We start from the raw sequence: 20285 nt of genomic DNA, 5'->3' as shown, positions 1-20285 counted from the left end.
AAGTGGTGAAGCTTTCCATTGAAGTAGACTTCTGGAAGATTCTATTTACAAGGACAAAACTCCAAAGAAGGTCTTCACATTCTGTATTGAACACGTTGCGGCTGTGGTGGAGTCGGCTGTCTTTCAATCGGAAGGCCGGAGGTTCGATCCCCAGCTCCCTCAATCGGAAGGTCAAGGTATCCTTGGGCAAGACACTGAACCCCAAAATTGCTCCTTGTGGCATAGCCATCGGGTATGAATGTGTTAACTGATTGACACTTGGGCCCTTTACGAAGCAGCCTCTGCCATCAGTGTATGAATGTGTGTGTAAATGGGTGAATGTGACGTGTAGTGTAAAAGCAGCTTTGAGTGGTTGCAAAGACTAGAAAAGTGTTACATAAGTACAGTCCATTTATATTATGAAGGAGCATCTCCTCCATCAAACATGCGGAGCGGCAACTGAGTTTCTAAGTCATGTTTAGCACAAGCAGTCTGTGAAAGTGGCTGTATTGTCCTGTGATGCTGGAGGAGCATTGTGAAGTCTGAGATAATAACCTCATGATGTCTTACTGAAGTTATCAGGGTTATTTCACAAAACAGAATCAGCACAGTTTTGTTGCATTATGGGTAGTGTAGGGTAGGGTGGTGTTTTGTACTCATTTAAAACCAGTCTCTTAATGGAATTGCAATATTTAATTGTTGCATTACACTATCCTTAAATAAATCAATTAAAAAAAACTATTGATGGGTTCAAATGTTTTGTATGTTGTCCCTAACAGTTGTATCGTAATGACTCAAACACGATATTGTAGCAGACGGAGGAAAAGAGGCAAAAGTACAGAATAGCCCTTTTCTACCTTAACTTGAGAGGAAAGTGAGGTCATAAATTAATGAATCACACCTGTGAGATGGGGGAGGGGACATCATCTAACAAAAGCAGTGCAATCCAGTTTCTGGAAATCTTTGCTTTCAAAGAAAACGGTGGAACATATAAACATAAACGGAGCATCAGAGAACTAAAGAACCAGCAGAGTGAGGAAAATAAAGAACACAACTAACCTTAATTAGTAAAGAGAACAGGGAAACAAATCACTATAGTTAAAATCTTTATTAAATGTCCATATATATTGTTTATTAGACAACATGGTAGATTTAGTTAGATGCTAGTAAGCCCTAACAACACATGGATAACCGGATTTCTAAAGCTTACTAGTCCCAAAACTATTGAAACGCCAAGTTAAGACATTTCCTGTTTCAACAACAAAAAGAGGAAGGGTCATCCCTTGTAAGTATTTTACATGATACATGATTTACAGTTTTTTTATTGATGACTGACAACAGAGTTACACTCCATGACAGAGTGGGAGTGGGGAGGGTCTGATTTAAAAAAGGCCCTCACCGTCATTAGCCAGGAGCATGCTGGGTAAGGCTCCTGCCTTTGCGACTAGAGCACTAATGGATAAATGATCTGAAGGACAAAACATTTTCAATTTTAGCACCAACTGAAATTGCATAACTGTACATGGTGAAATTACAAAAACAATTACGTGTACACAAATGGAAAAGGTTTCTTGGTGGTGTTGGTGACACAATGGCAAAAACCAGACTGGAAAAAAGTCAAACATTGGTTTAACGGCTGTGGTGGCTGCAGTGGTCCTCAGTACTGAACCAGGGAGAAAAGACTGTGTGGCTTCAGTTTGTCTTTGCCATTCAGCTCATTGAGCTCAATGACCACCATGCAGCCCAAAACCTCAGCTTGCTGCTTCTTCATCAGTTCACAGGCAGCAAACAATGTCCCTGAAACGCACACAAAAGACTCAATGTTACTATAAAATACAAGATGGTTCCAACGCTTGTAATGACTTGACATCTTGCTAGATCAAAGCGCTTCCATGACCCTAAAATGCTCTGCTCATGGGCAAATCCTGTCACTGAACAACACCAAAAATAAAATGTGCAAATTGAAATGTACGACTGCTTATAATATAGCCAAAGGACTGTCCAGACATGAAAACATTTAGTTGCCCTTGACAGATGCAGTTTCCCAGCCTGAAGCCCTCGGCAGTGTGGGCGGAGAAAGGACATTACTGTGTCAGTAAAGAAATGGTTCATCACATTGAAACAATGGCCTGAAATAAGTTGCTGTGTGGGGAGCAAGACTTCAGCATATTATAACTTTTTCAGCCTTGTTAGCTGATAGCCAATTTAAATCAATGTCAGCAAGATTCCCTCATTTTAAATACAATCTGAAGGAGTCATTATCACTGAAGAGACATTTTTACATATTTTTTATATAGATTATATTTTTGCTTTTTATGCATTTAGTTTATATTTAACAGATGTTTCTCTGACAGAATAATCCAGTCATGGTTAAAAAACAAATCAAAGCAGGGATTTCTCACCTCCAGTAGCCAGGAGGTCATCAATGAGCAGAACCTTCTGTCCAGGAGCCATTGAATCCTCCTGGATCTCTGCCTCTGCCTGGAGAAACAGAAGTAACACTGTTAGAAAATACTGCTCTTAGATGGACCGTGATGTATAATTAAGGCATGCCGAGAAAATTCTTTAAGCGGCCGCTCAGAACTGAGGTACCAATACAAAAAGATTCTTAGTGCTCCTTAAAGCAGCTACTGGCAGGAACAGGTGAAGCATGATGATGCTGGAGTAGTAGACAGATTTGAAACAACAAGAGCTTCAATTTGAAGGTGAAAGGACTGGACTGAGTGTTGGTACTCATTCTCCTGTAGGAAGCTGCAACAGCTAATAAAAGGTGATACTGTGTGATATTGTGCAGCAGTCATGAGTGGGTTGACGGGGGGAGTAAGCCAGGTCACCTTATGGTCACCTTGTGACCAATGTGACCCAAACAACCACACTCTTCTTACTGGTAAGACAACTGACCATCTGTGGCTCCAATAACAGAACAAGCCAGAGGATCATCTAACTCATCCTTTTATAGTCGTACTAGTAGAAGTAGTAATAGAACAACAACGAGCTGTTAAAGGACCAGCCCTACTTAGGGAATATGAATCTTCTTCCATTAACAGATCGAATAATTCTGATATATGTGTGCAACCTGCTGTCCAACAACTGCAAACCTGGAGATGAATATGTGTAGAAAAAGAAATATTAATACAAGTCATTGTGGCTTTAGGGAAGTTTCTGGAATCATTTTAGTGAACACAATATCTTTGTTTAACTTTGAAGCAATACTAGTAAAAAACAAACAAAACAGCACATTAAGCTGAAGCAGAAAATGTCACTGAACAAGTGAAATAACATATTTAAAAAATAAATATTCATTTCTTTGAAATGTAACACTGCTTAAAATATAAGCCAGAGAAGGACTGTCGAGAAAGGAAAATATGTAGTCGCGCTTGGAAGTTACTGCTTACTGCCAATACTCTTAATATAACTGAAAGGCATAACAAGTATGATTTTTCTAGAGATATACTGTATAGACTCATGCAAAAATAATCCCTCTCAATCACCTATGACCCACTAGAAGTTTCTGGTGGTGTATGCATCTCCAGAGAATCCCTCCTCTGTCTGTATTTATTTATTTCACTGTGTTTGGGACTTTCTGGGCATCATTTATTGGGCAGTGGTGTGTAGCCCCAAGCCAACATTCCACAGGTACCAATCCGGTGACATAAATGCCCCCATCTCTCTCTGTCCTCTCCCTCACAGACGTTACAGGGTACCTTATGTGTCTAAATGTGACGCCAAAGGAAAGTGACAGCAGGTGTGAGGGAGGGCAGAGCAGAGAGAACACACACAGTGGCAGGATGAGGTGCGTCTTCCGCTACATACACAAAAACCTGGAACTTTTCCATCACAGCTTTGCCTTGCCTTACTACTCAGTCTATTAGAGAAATTAAAGAGTAAAGCATTAAATAAACAAATTCCCAACATGTGTTTGTGTGTCTTGAGTTCTTACCTTCCCATACTCCAAATCATACGCCACAGACACAGTGGTTCCAGGCAGCTTTCCTTTCTTTCTGACCAGCACAAAGCCAATACCGAGCCGCTGGGCGAGCAGAGGCCCAAACAGGAAACCTCGAGCATCTAAACCTGCACACGAAAGCAAGAAATAAAATGGGAAATATGTATTAGATTGACACATTAGATTCAGGATATAGTTCAGTTGTCTAAATAATATAACCTACAGGTGGACAGTCATGACAATTTATATATGATCTTAACTACAAAAATACCTCCACACATTAACAAAACCACCATGTGAACTGATCAAAAATTAGAGGACTGGTGCCCCTACACAAACGACAATGTCCCAAATAACTAGTAATTTTCCGTTCCCTTCTGCATCCAAGGTGGCGCAGCTGATGGCTTTGATGAGTGTTTCACTGTACTAACCAGTGGCTCTATCACCAGATAAGAGCTTATGAAAAACAACTAAAACAAAAATGCCCAAAAAGTTGGCTGAACTTCAACTGCTGTTGTTAGAGTAGACCCTTCTCATCACACTTTTGCAACATTCTGGATAGAGTACTGTGATGTCAAATATCACCTTCTGTGAGGCAGCTGCGTACTATCAAGTACCAGGATGAGTTATAACAGTGACAAACCCTGTTTCACAGCTTAACTCAGGCAGCTGGAGAGTTGGTCAGGACAGGGGACAACTTTAACGACTTACAAATAAAGGGTTAGCAGGGTGCTAAAGAGGCTACATGACTGTACACGGTGTAACTTTAACAGTTCTATGCAAACAACTCTGGTTCTAGTTGACCACCAACCACTTACCAAGTGGCCCCCACTCTCCCTGTATATCTATACAATAGATTCAAGAGGAGTAAAGCCCATCTGGCCCAATCATTCCGTGTCAGTTTTCACCGTGGATTCTTTTTCGCTTCTTAAGCATTGTCATCAACCAGAACATCAAATGGAATCTAACATTAGTTTCCTCACCAAGAAATACTAACACCACTAAATGTAAACAAATGTTCATACATTGAAGTAGTATTCGATAAAGTTTGACCAAAAAATAATAAATATAAACAATGCTAGCATGGACAGTGACGGAAACCGCAAATATGTTTATCTGTAAGTGACAACAATTAAATATTCGGAAGTGATTAGCACTAATGCCTTTCTGAGTTTTGATAGTTTGTTAAATAAAGCTTATCCTATCTTAAAGTAGGCCTGTGTAAACACTGTAAGACACACAAACGCATGCTGCAGCTCCGCTTTTTTACTTTTTCCAGGCAATGTGTGATGCCGTGATAGTGTGTCCCATTCCTCATTTTTATGTAGTGCTCAAACCTTCACGGACTCACGCACTGCACGCCTGCCATCATTAAAGTCCATGAGTGTTCAGTGCTTAGGCTTTAGGGTGGAGATTGGGATTGGGCCCATATGTTGGGTGTCATGAGGTAACTTTTGTTGCGATTTGGTGCTATATAAACAAAAATTGATGGAGTGATTGATTGACTTCCTGCTGCAGCGCTAGAAGTTCAGCCAGCCAAATTGAACAGACAAACCAACAAGGACAAAGTAACAGTCACAGACCCACATTTTTTTTGTTTGTTTAAAAAAAAAAACATTATCGATACTTGCAATGAACATTGCAATTATTAATTGTATAAACCCGTAAATTATTGACGGCACTGCTTTCTCAGGTGCTTCCAAGAAAACCCTTTAAACAAAGGTACTGTTAGCACTCTCCTAAGGCTGCTTACTATAGAGGCTCATCAGGCTTACATTAAAAGATGCTTTGCTTTGTTTTCTTACCTACGATCAGATCAACATTCTGGTGATTTTTCCTCACATGTTCTTCAAACAGGTCAATTACTGCTGTCAGAGCAGCTGGTTCCTTGAGGATGGGACAGATATCTCTGCAGGACACACACAAACATATCCCCACAGATACACAAACATTACATAAGTATATGAAATACATTTATATTGTGATTTTTTTAAATAGAAGTTAGTTCTTTAGCTTCTGATTCATATATATTTAATGTATTTGTCTACCAGCACACCTGACGTCATTAAACTACAATTACCACCTTGTCATTGTCGCAGTTTACTTCAATGAATGTTTCCCACAGAATGAGTGTAACTGTGGCCAGGAGGAATATATATATATTTAGAAAAAATATGAACAAACACATTAAACCTTAAAACAAAACATTAAAATTGCGCTTACATTAAACCAGGGAGGTTGAACCAAATTAAATATCATTTTCAGTGTTACATTATAGGTTTAAACATCTTTACTTAAAAGTACACACACGCACGCGCACGCACACACACACACACACACACACGCACACGCACACACACTAAATAAACTATTTTCCATAGTGTATCTAATGAAGCCCTCTGGTTATTTCAGGCTTCTGTCAATACCAGCAAGCAGAATTTCTCTCACCTGAGGTTAATTGACTTCTATCAGTCTTGACTTACAGTTAGTACAGTAAACACCACTGTACAAACACCGTTAATTATTTGGTTGGAACAAACAGGTGTACAGGTACAGCAAGAGAAGAGGAAATAAAAACTATAATCCAAAGAGTTAATTAGCCAACACTTCAGACTGTTGATTTTGACTTTTGGACGGGACCAAAGTCCTTTGATTATTTAATTGTCATTAACACGTGCTACACGGTATTACTTTGTTCACCTGCTGTGTGTCTGCAGTCAAACCAGCCTCCACTTGTTCAAAAAAAATGGTCAAACTAGCCCCCACGATATTCTTTAGCACTAAGTGTACAGTGTACTATAACAAGGCTATAACAAGGCATTACGGCGTTAGGGCGTGTAAGAACTGATTTTCAAAATACGAGTCGTAGTTTCACATTTAAGTGTCTTTTTTAAAAGTAACCTATTCTTTAATATTTCGTTTGAATTATTCACACGGTCGAAATAACAATGCCTAATTTTTCTACATATACAAATATTCTAGTTTTTAAATCAGTTTGTGCACCGCAATGCCTAGTAGCCTATATGCATACTACAGTTTACAGTCTCGAATAGTTATAACGTACCACAGTACAACGTGGGGGCTAGTTGGACAGGCTTAACTGCAGTTGCGAAGCATTACCGCATGTTCCGCTAGTCGGGCTCCACACACGCTGGGTGACTTGTAAATTTGCAGCGTTCAGAGAACGGAGCCTGCAGGAACCCTTCAAGGTAAAGCTTTAAACAGGACTTGAAAATATAGTACTTATCTACAACATGCAGTTATTAGTATCCTACCTGAACAGGATGCCCTTCTTCGGAAAGTCAGGATAAGCTCGGATGTGACTGCGGACCAGCTGGAGTTTGGACTCTACACTTGCTGCCATTCTTACTGACAATAACCACCAGCTGATCAGTTCTTGCTGCTCCCTCTCATTTTTCTTCCACTCGTTTCTTCCTCGTGACAGTGAGCACACACAGCGTAAATACGCATTACTGCCATCCCCTGGGCTGAAGTGGTAATGTCGGGCTGATTTTCAGACGCAACCTTTTGAGAGTAATTTAGGCTTAGTTATACATTTCGAACAAAGAAAAACTATAGAATCATAATTGTCACTAACTAATCAATTATTTAGAAATAATAACGACTTAATAAAACAAAAGAGACCATGAAAGTCTCTTACCATCCAGATAAATTCCTGTCTTTCATTTTACTATTCCAGCACCCATACTTGCTGGGTTGTTTCTCAGTCACAGTCAAACAATTTTTAGTTTCATATTCACTAACAGGCTTAATTTCTGATATACCTCAATTTTAGTGAAACCTTTTCCCTCCTGTTACTTTCTTTGTAATGAGCACATCAACCAACTGTGTTGAGCGTTGAACAGATTAACATGCATCTGTTTCCAGATCTGCCTCAACTCTTTAAACAGACCTGGGTGGGCCGTTCATTGTACCACAATAATCAGTTACAGTATGACAATGAATGGATTGATGTTTTGTAGTGTCAGTTGTTCAGTTTAGTCTTCTGTCTCATTCTCCTCAACCCCTAATGTGCTGGAGCCCAAAGAAAGACTGCTGAGTATCCAGGTTTTTTCAACATTGAGGGGTGGTTTGGCTGTTTAATTCACCATAAACTTGCATGCTTGCATATAAGGATCCCTTTACTGTGCTGGCTTACAGAATCCACAATAACATGGCGCACCCATATACAATAAAGGTAGGGCGGAAGAAGTAATGGAGGCATGAAGAGAGTTTGGAAAGACAGGATGAAAGTAGGCAGAGAAGGGATTTCTGTACAGCTGAATGTTTGGTGGTCAAGATGAGCCAAAAGCAGTAATTACTATCACCTTGGGTGCTAACTGACTGACCCAGCATTTACTTACAGGTAGCAAAGCAAACAGGTAAACACTGTACAAACACTGTTAATTATTTGGCTACAACAAATATGTATAGGTGGATAGGTACACAAAGAGAAAAAAAAAACACAGTTGCACAACTTCAGAATGAGACCAAAGTCCCCACTTCTGCACCACTATCTGTGTAGCTGTGTAGACAGACTTGGGGGAAGAAGGAAGACTGACCACAGAAAGAACAAATATCAAATGTTTGAAGGATTTCCAATATGGCAACAAATATCACTGATAGGTGGTTTAACGTCCAACCAATTTCTTGTGATTTGTTTCAATGCCGCTATTCGTATTATTGTGTACGGATATTTGTCTCCTCTCTCTATTTCTAATGGAATTGTACCTACCAAAATATTAGATTGGCTGTAGTGGCTTATTTAGATTAGAAATATATATGATGTTCTCCTGAACTACCCCCACAATGTTGTTAACACTCAACAGAAATAAAAGATGTGTGCATGATGATGTAGCTTTCAGTGTTACAAAAAGCTTCATGTTCATTTTCTAAATATTTTGATTGTGTTGTCTTAAAAATTATTTTACATGTTTCCTTACAGTCTTCTTCCAAAGCTGTTATTGCCAGTTCTGTTTCTCATTTCTCTTAGGCGTTGTCCACGTTTACCTGTTTCCTGTAAGATGTTATACACTTTTGAAATGTTACCATTTTCACTGTTTCTATTTTTGTTTATAAATTCCAGTAACAGGTGTGTTGTCTGATTTGGTTCTTCTTTCTGATGTGTCATAAAATAGCTCCTTATTTGTGGATATTTAAAGAAATGGTTACCTATATGAATTATAGTTGCTAATGTTTCAAATGGTTCTATCATATTATTTCAATCATCTGTGAATATAATTGTAACCCCTTTCCTGCCCATTCTTCTAGTAATTTATCCATTGTATCAGGCAAGAAATCTGGACATATGAGGATCGAGGCAAACAGCAAGCCTCTGAATTTAAATGTTAAAGGGTCAATATATGGCCAGCATAAAATCACAATTACAAGTGTTCATAATCAACATCTGACAGAATGGAAAAAGATACAGATAAAGGAAGACATAATATTACAGAATACAGAAGTCTAGTAGCCTAATGTGAAGCAGTGATGGAGGGTGAGAGAAGAGATATGAAGCTTAGCCATAGTCCTCAATTTATTGGTGCCATGGCTGTACACATTCATAAACATTAGATGGCGGTGTTTTCCTTTAATGTTCCCTTATGTATAGAAGAAGAAGAAGAAGAGGAGGAGGAGGAGGAGGAGGAAGAAGAGGAAGAAGAATAAATTACTTTTGCTTCCTGTTTCATTCAGGCCAATTAGGAAAGGATAGCCTTTTACCCTGCGATATGTGGGGAGCTGGTGGTCGCTTAGGCTTATTGTTGAGAGCTGCTAACATTCCGTCTTGTGTACGGGTTGTCGGGTGTACCGGAAGGAAAAAGTTACCTGCCGGGGTCTACAGACTGATCCTGAACAGAGCATACAGCAACACGCAGCACGGTATTAACAGTAGAGGTTAGTCATGTTGCTTTTGGGGCCCAGTTCTTCAGTGGGACAAACTCAGGAGCGTCATTGTGAGATAGCCAGCCCCCGTTTCGCTCTCTCTTTATCTTACTCCAAATAAACAACATAACGATACTGTGAATTTCATGAAATATTGGATAACATGGTGGCTGGCATAATATAGCCTATATGTTGTTGTGAGTCATAATAGTGTGCTCTTTGCTTTGTGTAATTCGACAATACTGATGAATGTTGTTCCTTCGGAGCTTCGTTTTTCTTTTTAAGATTTTTGTGAGTAATTAATTATATTACATGTTAATATGATTAACATGTTCATGATCTACTTCGATTGAAAGTTTTTACAATTTAATAGCTAAAAATACAACAACGTCTTACCGTCTGTTTCATGGAATGTATCCACCGACTTACAGTACACTATGAATTCAAACATATTTTTGTCCCTTTGACGTTACTGTAGCTTGCTGACCTGAGAGAGGCCAGCATTGGAAATTGTGGGAGGTGAAGTCTTATCTCACTATGTTGTCTTCCTTCCAAGGGAAGCTGGAGCGAAATGGAGAGAACAAGAAAGCAGTGGTGAGTCTCAGTACAGTACAGTACATACCGTCATAACATCTGCACTCACACTGCTGTTTCTATAGTGTGTCCCTTACCTATGCACAGTGACTTAAAATACCAATAATTATATTTCACGTACAGTAATACAAGCTCTTACTTCATAACATTGTAATGTCATTTTAAAAACAAAATAATTCTGTGGATCGGCCTCTAAACATCCGACTCTTTATTGCTGTTTTCAGATCTGTGTCGAGGGGAACATTGCCAGTGGGAAGACTACATGTCTGAAGTATTTCAGCGAAACTAGCGATATAGAGGTACACTGTAGATAAGTCCTTATACAGCAACAGTGTGCATATTGGCCTACTACGACATACCACTCAAGTTGCCACTTGACACAAGGAAGTGACTGAACTCTGGTTTAAACGGTTTATAATAAAAGACATAAACTATTTTAATGTTTTGTATGTTGTGTGCATCCATCTTTTGCCTGAATACATACAAGTCCCATTTCCTCCTTTTATAATTATGAAGTAAAGAAAGTGCAAATAAAAGAAAACATTTAAATTGAATACTAAAATCCAGTGTTTCAGCACAGTAGTTGTTTGCAGTTTTACAGTTGAGTCAGACATCACAAGTGTTAAGTAATGTATTATTTCCCTACCCTCTCTTGTTTGTTCCAGGTCCTAACAGAACCCATCGATAAATGGAGGAATGTCCGTGGACACAACCCTCTGGTACTGTACATGACAGTGCTGTTGCTATTGTGTCATTGTTCTGACATGACATTAGATTTCATCAGTTTAGGACCTCAAAACTATTTGCATGATTATATCAGTAAACATTAAATAAATGGTAAACAGACTGCACTTAGATAGCACCATTCTAGTCCTCCAACCACCGAAGCCTTTTTTTACTACATGCAGTTTACTCCTTTCTCACACAGTCATACACTGATGCTGGAGGCGCCAACCTGCTCATCAGTATCTAACATTGCTAGACAAACACATAGTATACTGATGGGACAGACTTAGGCAGTAACTTGGGTTTCTGCAATCTCCAAACCAATTGGCTATGGTCTAAAAACAATGATTACCTCTGGGGGAAACAGCCAATGTTTTGGAGCTTCAAGTTTAGCCAGCAGCTATTCTAATAAAGGATAAGGGATATCTGGGCTAAGACTTCCTTCTCCATGTGCTGGTCATTACAGTCTGACTAGCAACTTAACAGGAGGAACACCTAAAACTGGATTGAGGTCTGCTTACACATTTAGATATAATTTTTAGAGATTAATTGAAAGTAAAGCGTTGTTTGATTATAGCTGATGTGTTTTTGGGGGATAGTCAGGAAAAGCTTAGATGTGACAGCAGACCAGCGTTTTCAGTTTTTCAGTGCTTTGTCTCAAATGCTGGTGTTGTCAACTGTTTGTTTCTGTCCCTGCAGGCACTGATGTACCAGGATCCTGAACGCTGGGGTATCACACTGCAGACCTATGTTCAACTCACCATGCTGGATAGAGACCTGTCAGCCACAGTAAGTGCACTGCTAGCTTTAAAGACACCCATTTTATTGTATAGTATTATTGCAGTGTTGACAAAAATGTTTGTAGATGTGCTATGTTTGCAAACATATGACATCAGGTGTCCTGTTTGCTCCAGTCAGCTCCTGTCAAGATGATGGAGAGGTCCATCTTCAGTGCCAAGTACATCTTTGTGGAGAATCTCTTCAGAAGGTACTGTGACCTGAGATTACAGAGACACTGCAGTGCCTGATCAGACCACAAGATTATATAAATAATCAATTAAAATGTGTGTGTTGTCTGTGTTGGTTGTTGTTTGATATTGTCATGTTGTCTACCATGACAGCATACAGACGTGGTAATTCTAATGTTTATTTATTTATTTTTAATTAGTGGGAAAATGCCAGAGGTGGACTTTGCAGTTCTCAGCGAGTGGTTTGATTGGATCACAACCAACATTTCCCTTCCTGTTGATCTGATTGGTGAGAATACACAAAACAGAAACACATATGCAGCAAAGATTTTAAACTGTTCGAATGCGTTTTCCACACTGTTCTAAATGTGTGAGTCAGGAGACCTTGAAAACAATCCTGTGACATTCTTTCACTGCAAATTATACAGCAGGTCATCCACAGGTCATCCACAGAAATAGCATAGATCAAGTCATCAATATCAAAGCTGTCAATCTCCCATCACTACCTGCCATCCAGCTGCCCCACCATGCAGCCACAAACGCACAATCAATCAATCACATTAAAAGCCACAATAGCTTGTTGATGTACATTCTAAGACCTTTTCTTCTGTATCCAGTCTACCTTCAGACGTCTCCTGAGACCTGTCATGAGAGGTTAAAGCAGAGATGCAGAGAGGAGGAGAAAGTCATTCCATTGGTGAGGGCGCAAACTCAAACATGTGGTTTCACTTCAAAGAACAGATAAGCTATCAGTGAACTTAAAGGGGAATGATTGGGTCTTAGACAACTGAAGATGAACATTTTTAATGTTGAGTGCCATCTCAAATGAGACCTCAATCCTTTTTGTGTTTGTGTGTGCACGCATCCACCAGGAGTATCTGGAGTCCATCCACCAGTTGTATGAAGACTGGCTCATCAAGCGTACCTCCTCCCCTCTTCCTGCTCCTGTTCTGGTGAGTCACCATTCATGTCCGGGCAAGTCTTTGTTATGGGTCATGTACATTTAATAGAATAAAGAGATGTCACAACATGTGCTTCCACTCTATTTTTTACTGTAATATTCTTGAATACACATCATATGTTTTGTCATAACAAACTCTAGGTTTTTGGATTTACTGTAGAAACCAATATTTTTTTATTATTAACTGTTTTTTTATTGAATAGAAGAAAAAACATTTTTTGTGTATGTGTGTGCAGGTGATTCCTGCTGACCATGACCTCAAGAAGATGCTACAACAGTACGAAGAAAACCGTGACAAAATACTACCAGCTAGCTCCCTCTGACACACACACACACACACACACACACACACAGTAGGAGGTCATTGAAATAGGTTTACAAACCATTGTACAAACTGATCTGTTACATTACTTTTCACAACCAACAGCTCTTAGCAATTTGACAGGTCGTCTCTCTACACAGGATTAGTAATCAACCACAGTACAGCTATTAGGTTTTCATATGGGTCATGTTCAGGGCCTTTTAGATGTATTTGCTTTCAAAAATGTATATTCAAAGTTTGATCACCGAAATGGCAATAGAAGTCTCAGAAACAAAGCTAACTTCAGACAGAGTAATATATATATATAAAGGAAAAGTACTTTACTATATAAAGTAAAGTACATAACGTATTCTCAGCTTTTATTAAAACACTTTTCTCATCAGACTCCTTAAAACCTTGAAGTTGAGCTGATTCATTCCAAGCTGTTTGTTGGTTCTTCCAGCAGTTATACTTGTTTGGATTTATTTTGAAATATAATGTAACACACTTGAAGTGGGATCACAGGATGTGGTTACAATAGGACATTTAGTACGAGAGGCTTTGATTTGTAATGTGAAAACTTGATATAAAGATGCAGGCTCTATTACAACAACACATGCTACACATTTAGAATATACTGTATGAGGATACTTAAAGGTGATTTTACTGATTAATACATGTCATGTTTACATGTTTCCTTTTAATTCTGATCTGTGATGGAACCTTTGTTTATTTTTGTTATATGTTTTGCTACATTAATTAAATTCTTTAATCTGCCTTTATGTATTTTTTTGTGCTTCTCATGTAACAGACTTGATACTGTAGTTTATTGTGGAAGTACTTTTAGCCAACTTAGAGAGACCTGCTCTGTTTTAGGAACAGATTCATCCATTCTTTTTGGAAAAGTTCTGGTTATCTTTCCCTGCAATACAACCAAATAAAAGCAAATCACTGGATGAGTCAGTCAAATAAGAAGTAATCAGTGATGCCCTTTATTTTTACCTCAGAAATTTGTGACTATAAATTGTTTCCTTGTAATACTTCTATATACTAGGTATGAGTCCCATTGAGAAGGTGAAGTTCACATCAGATTGTAATGAAATAACTTCCTTCCTCTGATGTTTTCATAGAACACCAGTCTATGTAAATAGTTAAAAAGGGAGCTGTTGTTTGATCATCTCATAAAAAACAGGTTGAGAAAGGGACGGGGTATAACAGAAAACATTTTATTGATTGTAGCGGTTCAAAGTAGTGAAATACTTTACACATTTTCACAGGACAGGTGCGTAGGACTGGAAAAAATTCATCAAAATGTAGAAGTAAACTTTGCAATGTCTTACTTGCAAAAAATAAATATTATTTATTCATCAAAACCTTGCCTGAAGGTCGAGCAAAGAAATGTTGCAAGCTAATAAATGGTTCTCTTTTTGCAAGTGAGAAAGTGTGCGGGAGTTTACTTAGATTGTAGCGGTGAAAGTATCTGTACGTAGACCTCAAACCAAACTCTATTCTTGCTAGGCTTGACTTGTGGCTGTTTTGTCATACATAAGGAGCCGTGGCGATGGCAAGTTCCAGTTTCACTTCCCAAATTCTGATTAAAATAAATAGAAGGATTACTCTGTCATCAGAATCCAAGCCCAGCTGGAACCTCCATTTACTCTCAATGAAAACCTTTACAAAACGTGTGCAGAAGTATAATTGTTTTCTACAACAACATCTACAACAGCAACTCTAGCAATATCCTACATATAAATGTAATGATTGACCAAAACCATCTCAGCTTTCTAATTGTAATTCTGTCTAAGATTTTGGAAATGTTTTGACAGGTATCTTCCATTTGTGGAAAAGCACTACAAAAGTGAAACATAATTGTGTTGCTGCAAAGCAGTCACTGCTGAAACCTTCATAGAATCCCCTACTGTCTCTGCAGCCAAAGCAACTGAAGAAGTTTACTCAGCAGACAGCAAAGATTTCAAGCTGAAAGAACCGACAGTTTGTGATTTTGGTTTGCACAAAGGTTTTTTCACTACAAATTTAAAAACATGTAGATAAGTATGAGCACGTTACTTGTGATGCTAGACTATGACATAGCTCTGTGCCAGCTGCTCTTCTCCACGGCTTGTGTCTGCACTCTCAGTATCTTCTCCTCCCTGCTGCCCTTTGCTCCAACAGTCTGCTGTACTGACGGTCAGAACTGAGGGGTGACACACAGCTGGCTGCTTCTGCTCTTTCATTACTGCAGGATTAGACTGAGAGGATTTGGTGCATCTACTGGCAGCATGGCTCTGCGCTGGACCTGTCTCCATCACTGGCTTTCTAAGGTTCTGCTCCTCTGCTTTCCCCTCTGTGCTTGCCTTTCTCTCTTTCTTCCTCCTCTCTTTGTTTGTGCTCTCTTCTCCTCTCTTGTCGTCTTGTTTTTTCCTCACTTCCTCTTTGGTCTCTTGCACATGGAGCTGGCCCATCCTCTCTTCCAGCTCTCTAAGCTCCTGCTCCTCATCCGTCGAGCTCAGAGAGGAAAGTCCTTGGTTGGCAAGTTTCTTGTCCCATATATCTTCTGGGGAAATCAGAGTTTCACATTTTTAACTGCAGACTGAAATTCATTCAAGTAATAAAATTAAAAACAAAAAAAACATCAATACATGAAATATTCTATAAGTCCATTATACAAGGAGAAAAAGGCTCCTCCTAAACAGTAAAAGGGAGTCAGGGTTATGGAAGATTTACAATCTATAGTCCACTTCTGCTGTCAGAAGTGTGTGTGTGTGTGCGTGTGTGTTACCTGCTACAGACTGCTGTTGGGTCCTGGCAGGAGGCTCTGCTGTGGGTTGAGGCTCCCCAGGCTTCAGACTCTGCTCTGCTGTGGATCCAGCTCTCATTGTGATATGCAGGCAAATTGCTTTAGAATGGCTGAACTCATCATCGGCTCCATCTTGGGCTGTGGTCCCATCACTGTTCCTGTCAGTACAACTACTGCCTCTGGCGTTGTCACCAAACACTTCACCAGGTCTGTTGTCATCATCTTCATTGTGGATAGCTGTAGCAGCAGCTTTGGTGCCTTTCATAGAATCTCTTTTAGGCAGCTCAGCAGCTTGAACGTCTTCAGTTACATTGTAAGTGTTAGCAGTATGAACTGCCTTACTGTTGCTCCTGCTGCTGGGAGGTTTATCTGTAAGCAGAGGGCGGCCCCTGAAGGCCAGGTCAGGGTAGGTAATCTGCATCTCCATAATGGAATGGTCTATGCTGTTGATATGGAAGCGCCGAGGCTTGGGCTGGGGTTTCACTGCAGGCCTGCTGTCCAAATGCACAGGTACCTGGGGAGATGAAACCGAATTCAGCACAGACTATAGCTAGTTTGTTACGGCTGGTTACAAAGGCTGGTTTGTGAACAGGGTTACAAGCCGTGTATATGTTAATGATGATGTTTTGTCATACATTTCACTGAGCAATGTATCAAACCCTTTTCATTTCAGTAAATTGTAATTATATTAGACTTATTCTGTCCTCCTCACTTTCTTTTTTGCACCTGCTCTTTTTGTATCAGTAGCAGAAATACAGGTGTCTAAGTGTGGTCTTGGGGGACAGCACCTGCAATACTCTGATATGGACAGTGTGCTTACAGGGCTTTATCCAAAACATACTTGGACCAAAGCAGGTTTTAAAACCTTCATTTTAAGATTCTACAATGCAAACCTTTCAAAAGTTTGTTGTTACATAATTGAGATCACCTGGTCTACAGTTCTGAGGACTGACTCAAAAATCTGTATCTGAAGGCGGTTGGGTCTCCTGCTCGGATTGCCCTTGCGCTTAATATCGAAATCACTCTTATGATCAAGTTTCTGATCAAGTAAAAAGTCCTTTGACTCTACATTACCCAGTGTGACTGAATCTTGAACTTCTTGACAGGTAAAACACACGCTGTGAAGATCAGCAGCAAAATATCCTCCCTCCTGTCTCTTATCGTCAAAGCCCTGACACCTCCAACCCCATCATCCATCCCTACCAAGTTTGTTGCTGACACAACACTCACACAGAACTGAACACCACAGGGGAAATAAAGGGAATGGCTGTCTTTTATGTCACTGCACAAATCCATATTTGCATTATGAAATTTTGACACAGCAAGTTACAAGTTGTATGTATGTATGTATGTATGTATGTATGTATGTGTGAGTGCATTTCAAGTAAGTTCCTTTAAAAAAAATGCCTCTTTTTCATGCATGTAATCAACCATCTCTGCTCTGTCCTACCTCTTTTCCAACTGCTTCTTCCTTCTTCTTCTTCTCCTCTTCCGTTTGCTCTATTGTTGTCTTCTTGTCCATGGGTTTCTCCAGTTTTGTAGGCCCCACTCTACTCTGAAGAACCTCCAGCAACTCCTGCAGGAGATAAGTATTGTTACCTTAAACCATGTTGTACTGTATGGGTACTTTTCCATTTGTTTATACTGTATGGGGTTGAGGGCAGGGAGACACTCAGCATTTCTATCTTGATGGCATGTTTATATTCTATGGTAATGAGTTATTCTCACTCATTGCAACCTGGAAGTACTGTGCCTTGCATCAGTATTCACAGCACTTTGACTTCAGGTTTTTGTAATGTTACAAGAGACTCTTATTTCAATGTTTATGTTGGGCCCGGCAAAGACAGTGTTGATCACAGGATTACTTTAGACAGCGATGCACGACCCTCTGATTTGAACCCAGGACACAGAAGCACAATATCTGCACCACTTTTTTAAAATCAGGATTGTAGATGTAATAGATGTTTCTGTATAATATGGCAAATAAGACAAATGTTTAAATGATTTCTGGTCTCACCTGTTGTCCACTCTGATCCCTGTCATGGAGCTCCAGGAGATGATAGCATTCCACTCTGGCCAGCAGCAGCTCAAAGCCCACCAGCATGGCTCTGTCGGGGTTAGCATCTTCACTGAGTCGGTACTCACTGAAATACAGAAGAACAAGACAAAAAGCAATTCAACGAGCAGACTTATTGCCACTTTACAGATGACAGAAACTGGCTTAAAAATAGCATGTTATGGCTTTCCTCATTTGCTTTAAGATTCCATTTTGGTTAGAGAAATCCCCAAATTTCCTCACAGCTTACTGTTCACATTTTAAAACTCTTAAAACCCTTGTACATATTGTAAATCAATTCAGTGTGTCTTTAATGAAATATGATTGAAAAACATTCACTAAGATACAAATACCCCAAAATCAGATTCTTTTTCTTAGAAACCTTTTCCAGGAAATATGAAAAACTCTTCTCAATTACTTATCACCACTTACTGACGATAAGATGATTACTTATCATCTCTTGGTTGCTTTTTCTTGTGTCTTTCTTGCCTCAACATTTTATGTCCCACTCACTTGGCTGCAGTTTACAAGTTTATTTAATGTCACTCTTGTTCGGGTTCTTCCTTTCCTTGTTCCCTACCTTGGTGGAGTGTCAGTATGGGGCAGGTATCCAATAGAGGCAAGGACTGACTGAATGGCAGAACTGCTGAGAACTGGCACAAGACAGTAAACAAATGGACCTGTAAAAGTCTGGAAGAGACACAAAAAACATACATTTAATCAATTACTAAATAAAGAATGGATAATTTATCACAAAAGTCCTTTATTTGGTCATTAGGGAATCAGACATTTACTTATTGAAAACAAACCCATGGAAGATCATCGTTTTCCCCAGCCAATATCAAAAACAAGCAACAAATCTGTCTCTTGTTCTCACATTTACAAATTACATTTCATGACAATCCAACCGACTTACATTTGGGTTGTCTTGTAACTTTTTGATTGAACTAGTTAAACAGTAACTCAAAAAACAGTAGCCTAAAGAAAACCTTGTCTTTTCCGTGAACCCGAGATTAAACCTATACGATACATTATGCCTAATTCTAATTAAAGAGGTGAGTTTTTTATCCGACTAGTTTGTCCTCGGTTTGGATTACTTCTTGTAACGTTATTGCTTAGCCTACTTCTAGGGCACAGTACAGACATTAATAGACTACACGATAAGGGGCATTGGGTGCTGCTTTACCACATGATCTTGAGTTCTTACCCTGTCTAACTTGAGCCAATATTCTGCTAATGTGTTATATTCCTCAATTAACGTTTCATTAAACAATTATCCCTGGCCATTGATATTTAATGGAAATTAAAATGATCTGGAAGGAGTGTGGTAGAAAAAATTGAAAAGTGAAAGAAAAATAGCAACAGTGTCACCTTCAGTGTCTTGATTTCCTTCTTCCAGGGCTGAACAAATAGATTGACGCAGAGGGTTTCCAGCAGCTCAGTGGCTTTGATAAAAGCAGAGAGAAATTTCCTGCAGTCTGAACTCGGGGATGTACAACCCTCGCCAACAGACTGGTAGAACGGGAAGAGCGTGAAAGTATCTCCGGGTTCCGGTTCTCTCAAAAGATACTGAGCCGCCTTCTGGAGCAGCCGGTCATCGTGGCACGGTCCAACTTCTGTACACAGGTGAAGGAAACAGTTCACATAGTCCTCAAAAACCTCCTGGCGGGACACCTCCGTCTGCTCTTCTACTTTAATACCGTCCTTCATGGCTGTCACACGACTGATACTGAGCTAGTCTCTATGAAACTGAAATGAGGAAGAACAGCTGTCAAACTACTTCGAGGAAGTGAAAGTTAGAGCAGCTCTTCCACCACTCATTTTCTGTTGTCAACCCTTCATAGCTTATTTACGAATATGATAGCTTTGGAAGTTTATCTAAAACAGCAGGGGACACAATTTAAAGTAAACCTAAAAAAAAAAAAAAAAAAGCATTATTAAATATGAAAATAACAATTTCACTATTGTATTTGTATAGATTCTCGCGGGGTGAAAATACTGTATGATATGCTGTAAAATTGCATTTCCTTATTACTTTTTTTGCCGTGTAATTGTACAGTATAGCCTACTTTAT

General features: G+C 39.3%; 3 protein-coding genes across 7 annotated transcripts; 1 reads left to right on the top strand and 2 right to left on the bottom strand.

Annotated features, from left to right (window-relative positions):
• Positions 1–1101: 1101 nt before the first annotated feature.
• Positions 1102–7338, bottom strand: aprt (adenine phosphoribosyltransferase). Its single transcript, XM_069659087.1, has 5 exons — positions 7201–7338; positions 5731–5834; positions 3920–4053; positions 2382–2460; positions 1102–1776 (listed from the first exon to the last, which is right to left on the bottom strand). Exons 1-5 carry the CDS (start codon positions 7287–7289, stop codon positions 1637–1639), a joined length of 546 nt encoding a protein of 181 aa, XP_069515188.1. The 5' UTR covers positions 7290–7338; the 3' UTR covers positions 1102–1636.
• Positions 7339–9580: 2242 nt separating this feature from the next.
• Positions 9581–14135, top strand: tk2 (thymidine kinase 2). Of its 5 annotated transcripts, none has more exons than XM_069658452.1 (10): positions 9581–9805; positions 10365–10402; positions 10627–10701; positions 11068–11121; positions 11828–11917; positions 12043–12116; positions 12297–12385; positions 12714–12793; positions 12969–13049; positions 13294–14135. In XM_069658452.1, exons 1-10 carry the CDS (start codon positions 9655–9657, stop codon positions 13378–13380), a joined length of 819 nt encoding a protein of 272 aa, XP_069514553.1. In that variant the 5' UTR covers positions 9581–9654; the 3' UTR covers positions 13381–14135. The 5 variants fall into 5 exon arrangements, with proteins under 5 accessions (XP_069514553.1, XP_069514552.1, XP_069514551.1 ...); XM_069658451.1 differs by having other exon boundaries at positions 9581–9820; positions 12972–13049; XM_069658450.1 differs by having other exon boundaries at positions 9581–9820.
• A 434-nt stretch (positions 14136–14569) lies between these two features.
• Positions 14570–19921, bottom strand: LOC138588862 (triadin). The gene is made up of 6 exons (XM_069659107.1): positions 19583–19921; positions 18792–18901; positions 18173–18299; positions 17606–17731; positions 16138–16669; positions 14570–15912 (listed from the first exon to the last, which is right to left on the bottom strand). The coding sequence occupies exons 1-6, from the start codon at positions 19919–19921 to the stop codon at positions 15434–15436; spliced, it is 1713 nt and encodes a 570-aa protein (XP_069515208.1). The 3' UTR covers positions 14570–15433.
• Positions 19922–20285: the final 364 nt, after the last annotated feature.

Source organism: Semicossyphus pulcher, unplaced genomic scaffold (genome assembly GCF_022749685.1).
Source record: "Semicossyphus pulcher isolate SPU_LCO1_2020_fin unplaced genomic scaffold, fSemPul1.0.p SCAF_12, whole genome shotgun sequence".
Classification (NCBI taxonomy): domain Eukaryota; kingdom Metazoa; phylum Chordata; class Actinopteri; order Labriformes; family Labridae; genus Semicossyphus; species Semicossyphus pulcher.
The sequence above is the reverse complement of the archived record's forward strand: the minus strand, read 5'-3'. Positions and strand labels throughout refer to the sequence as shown.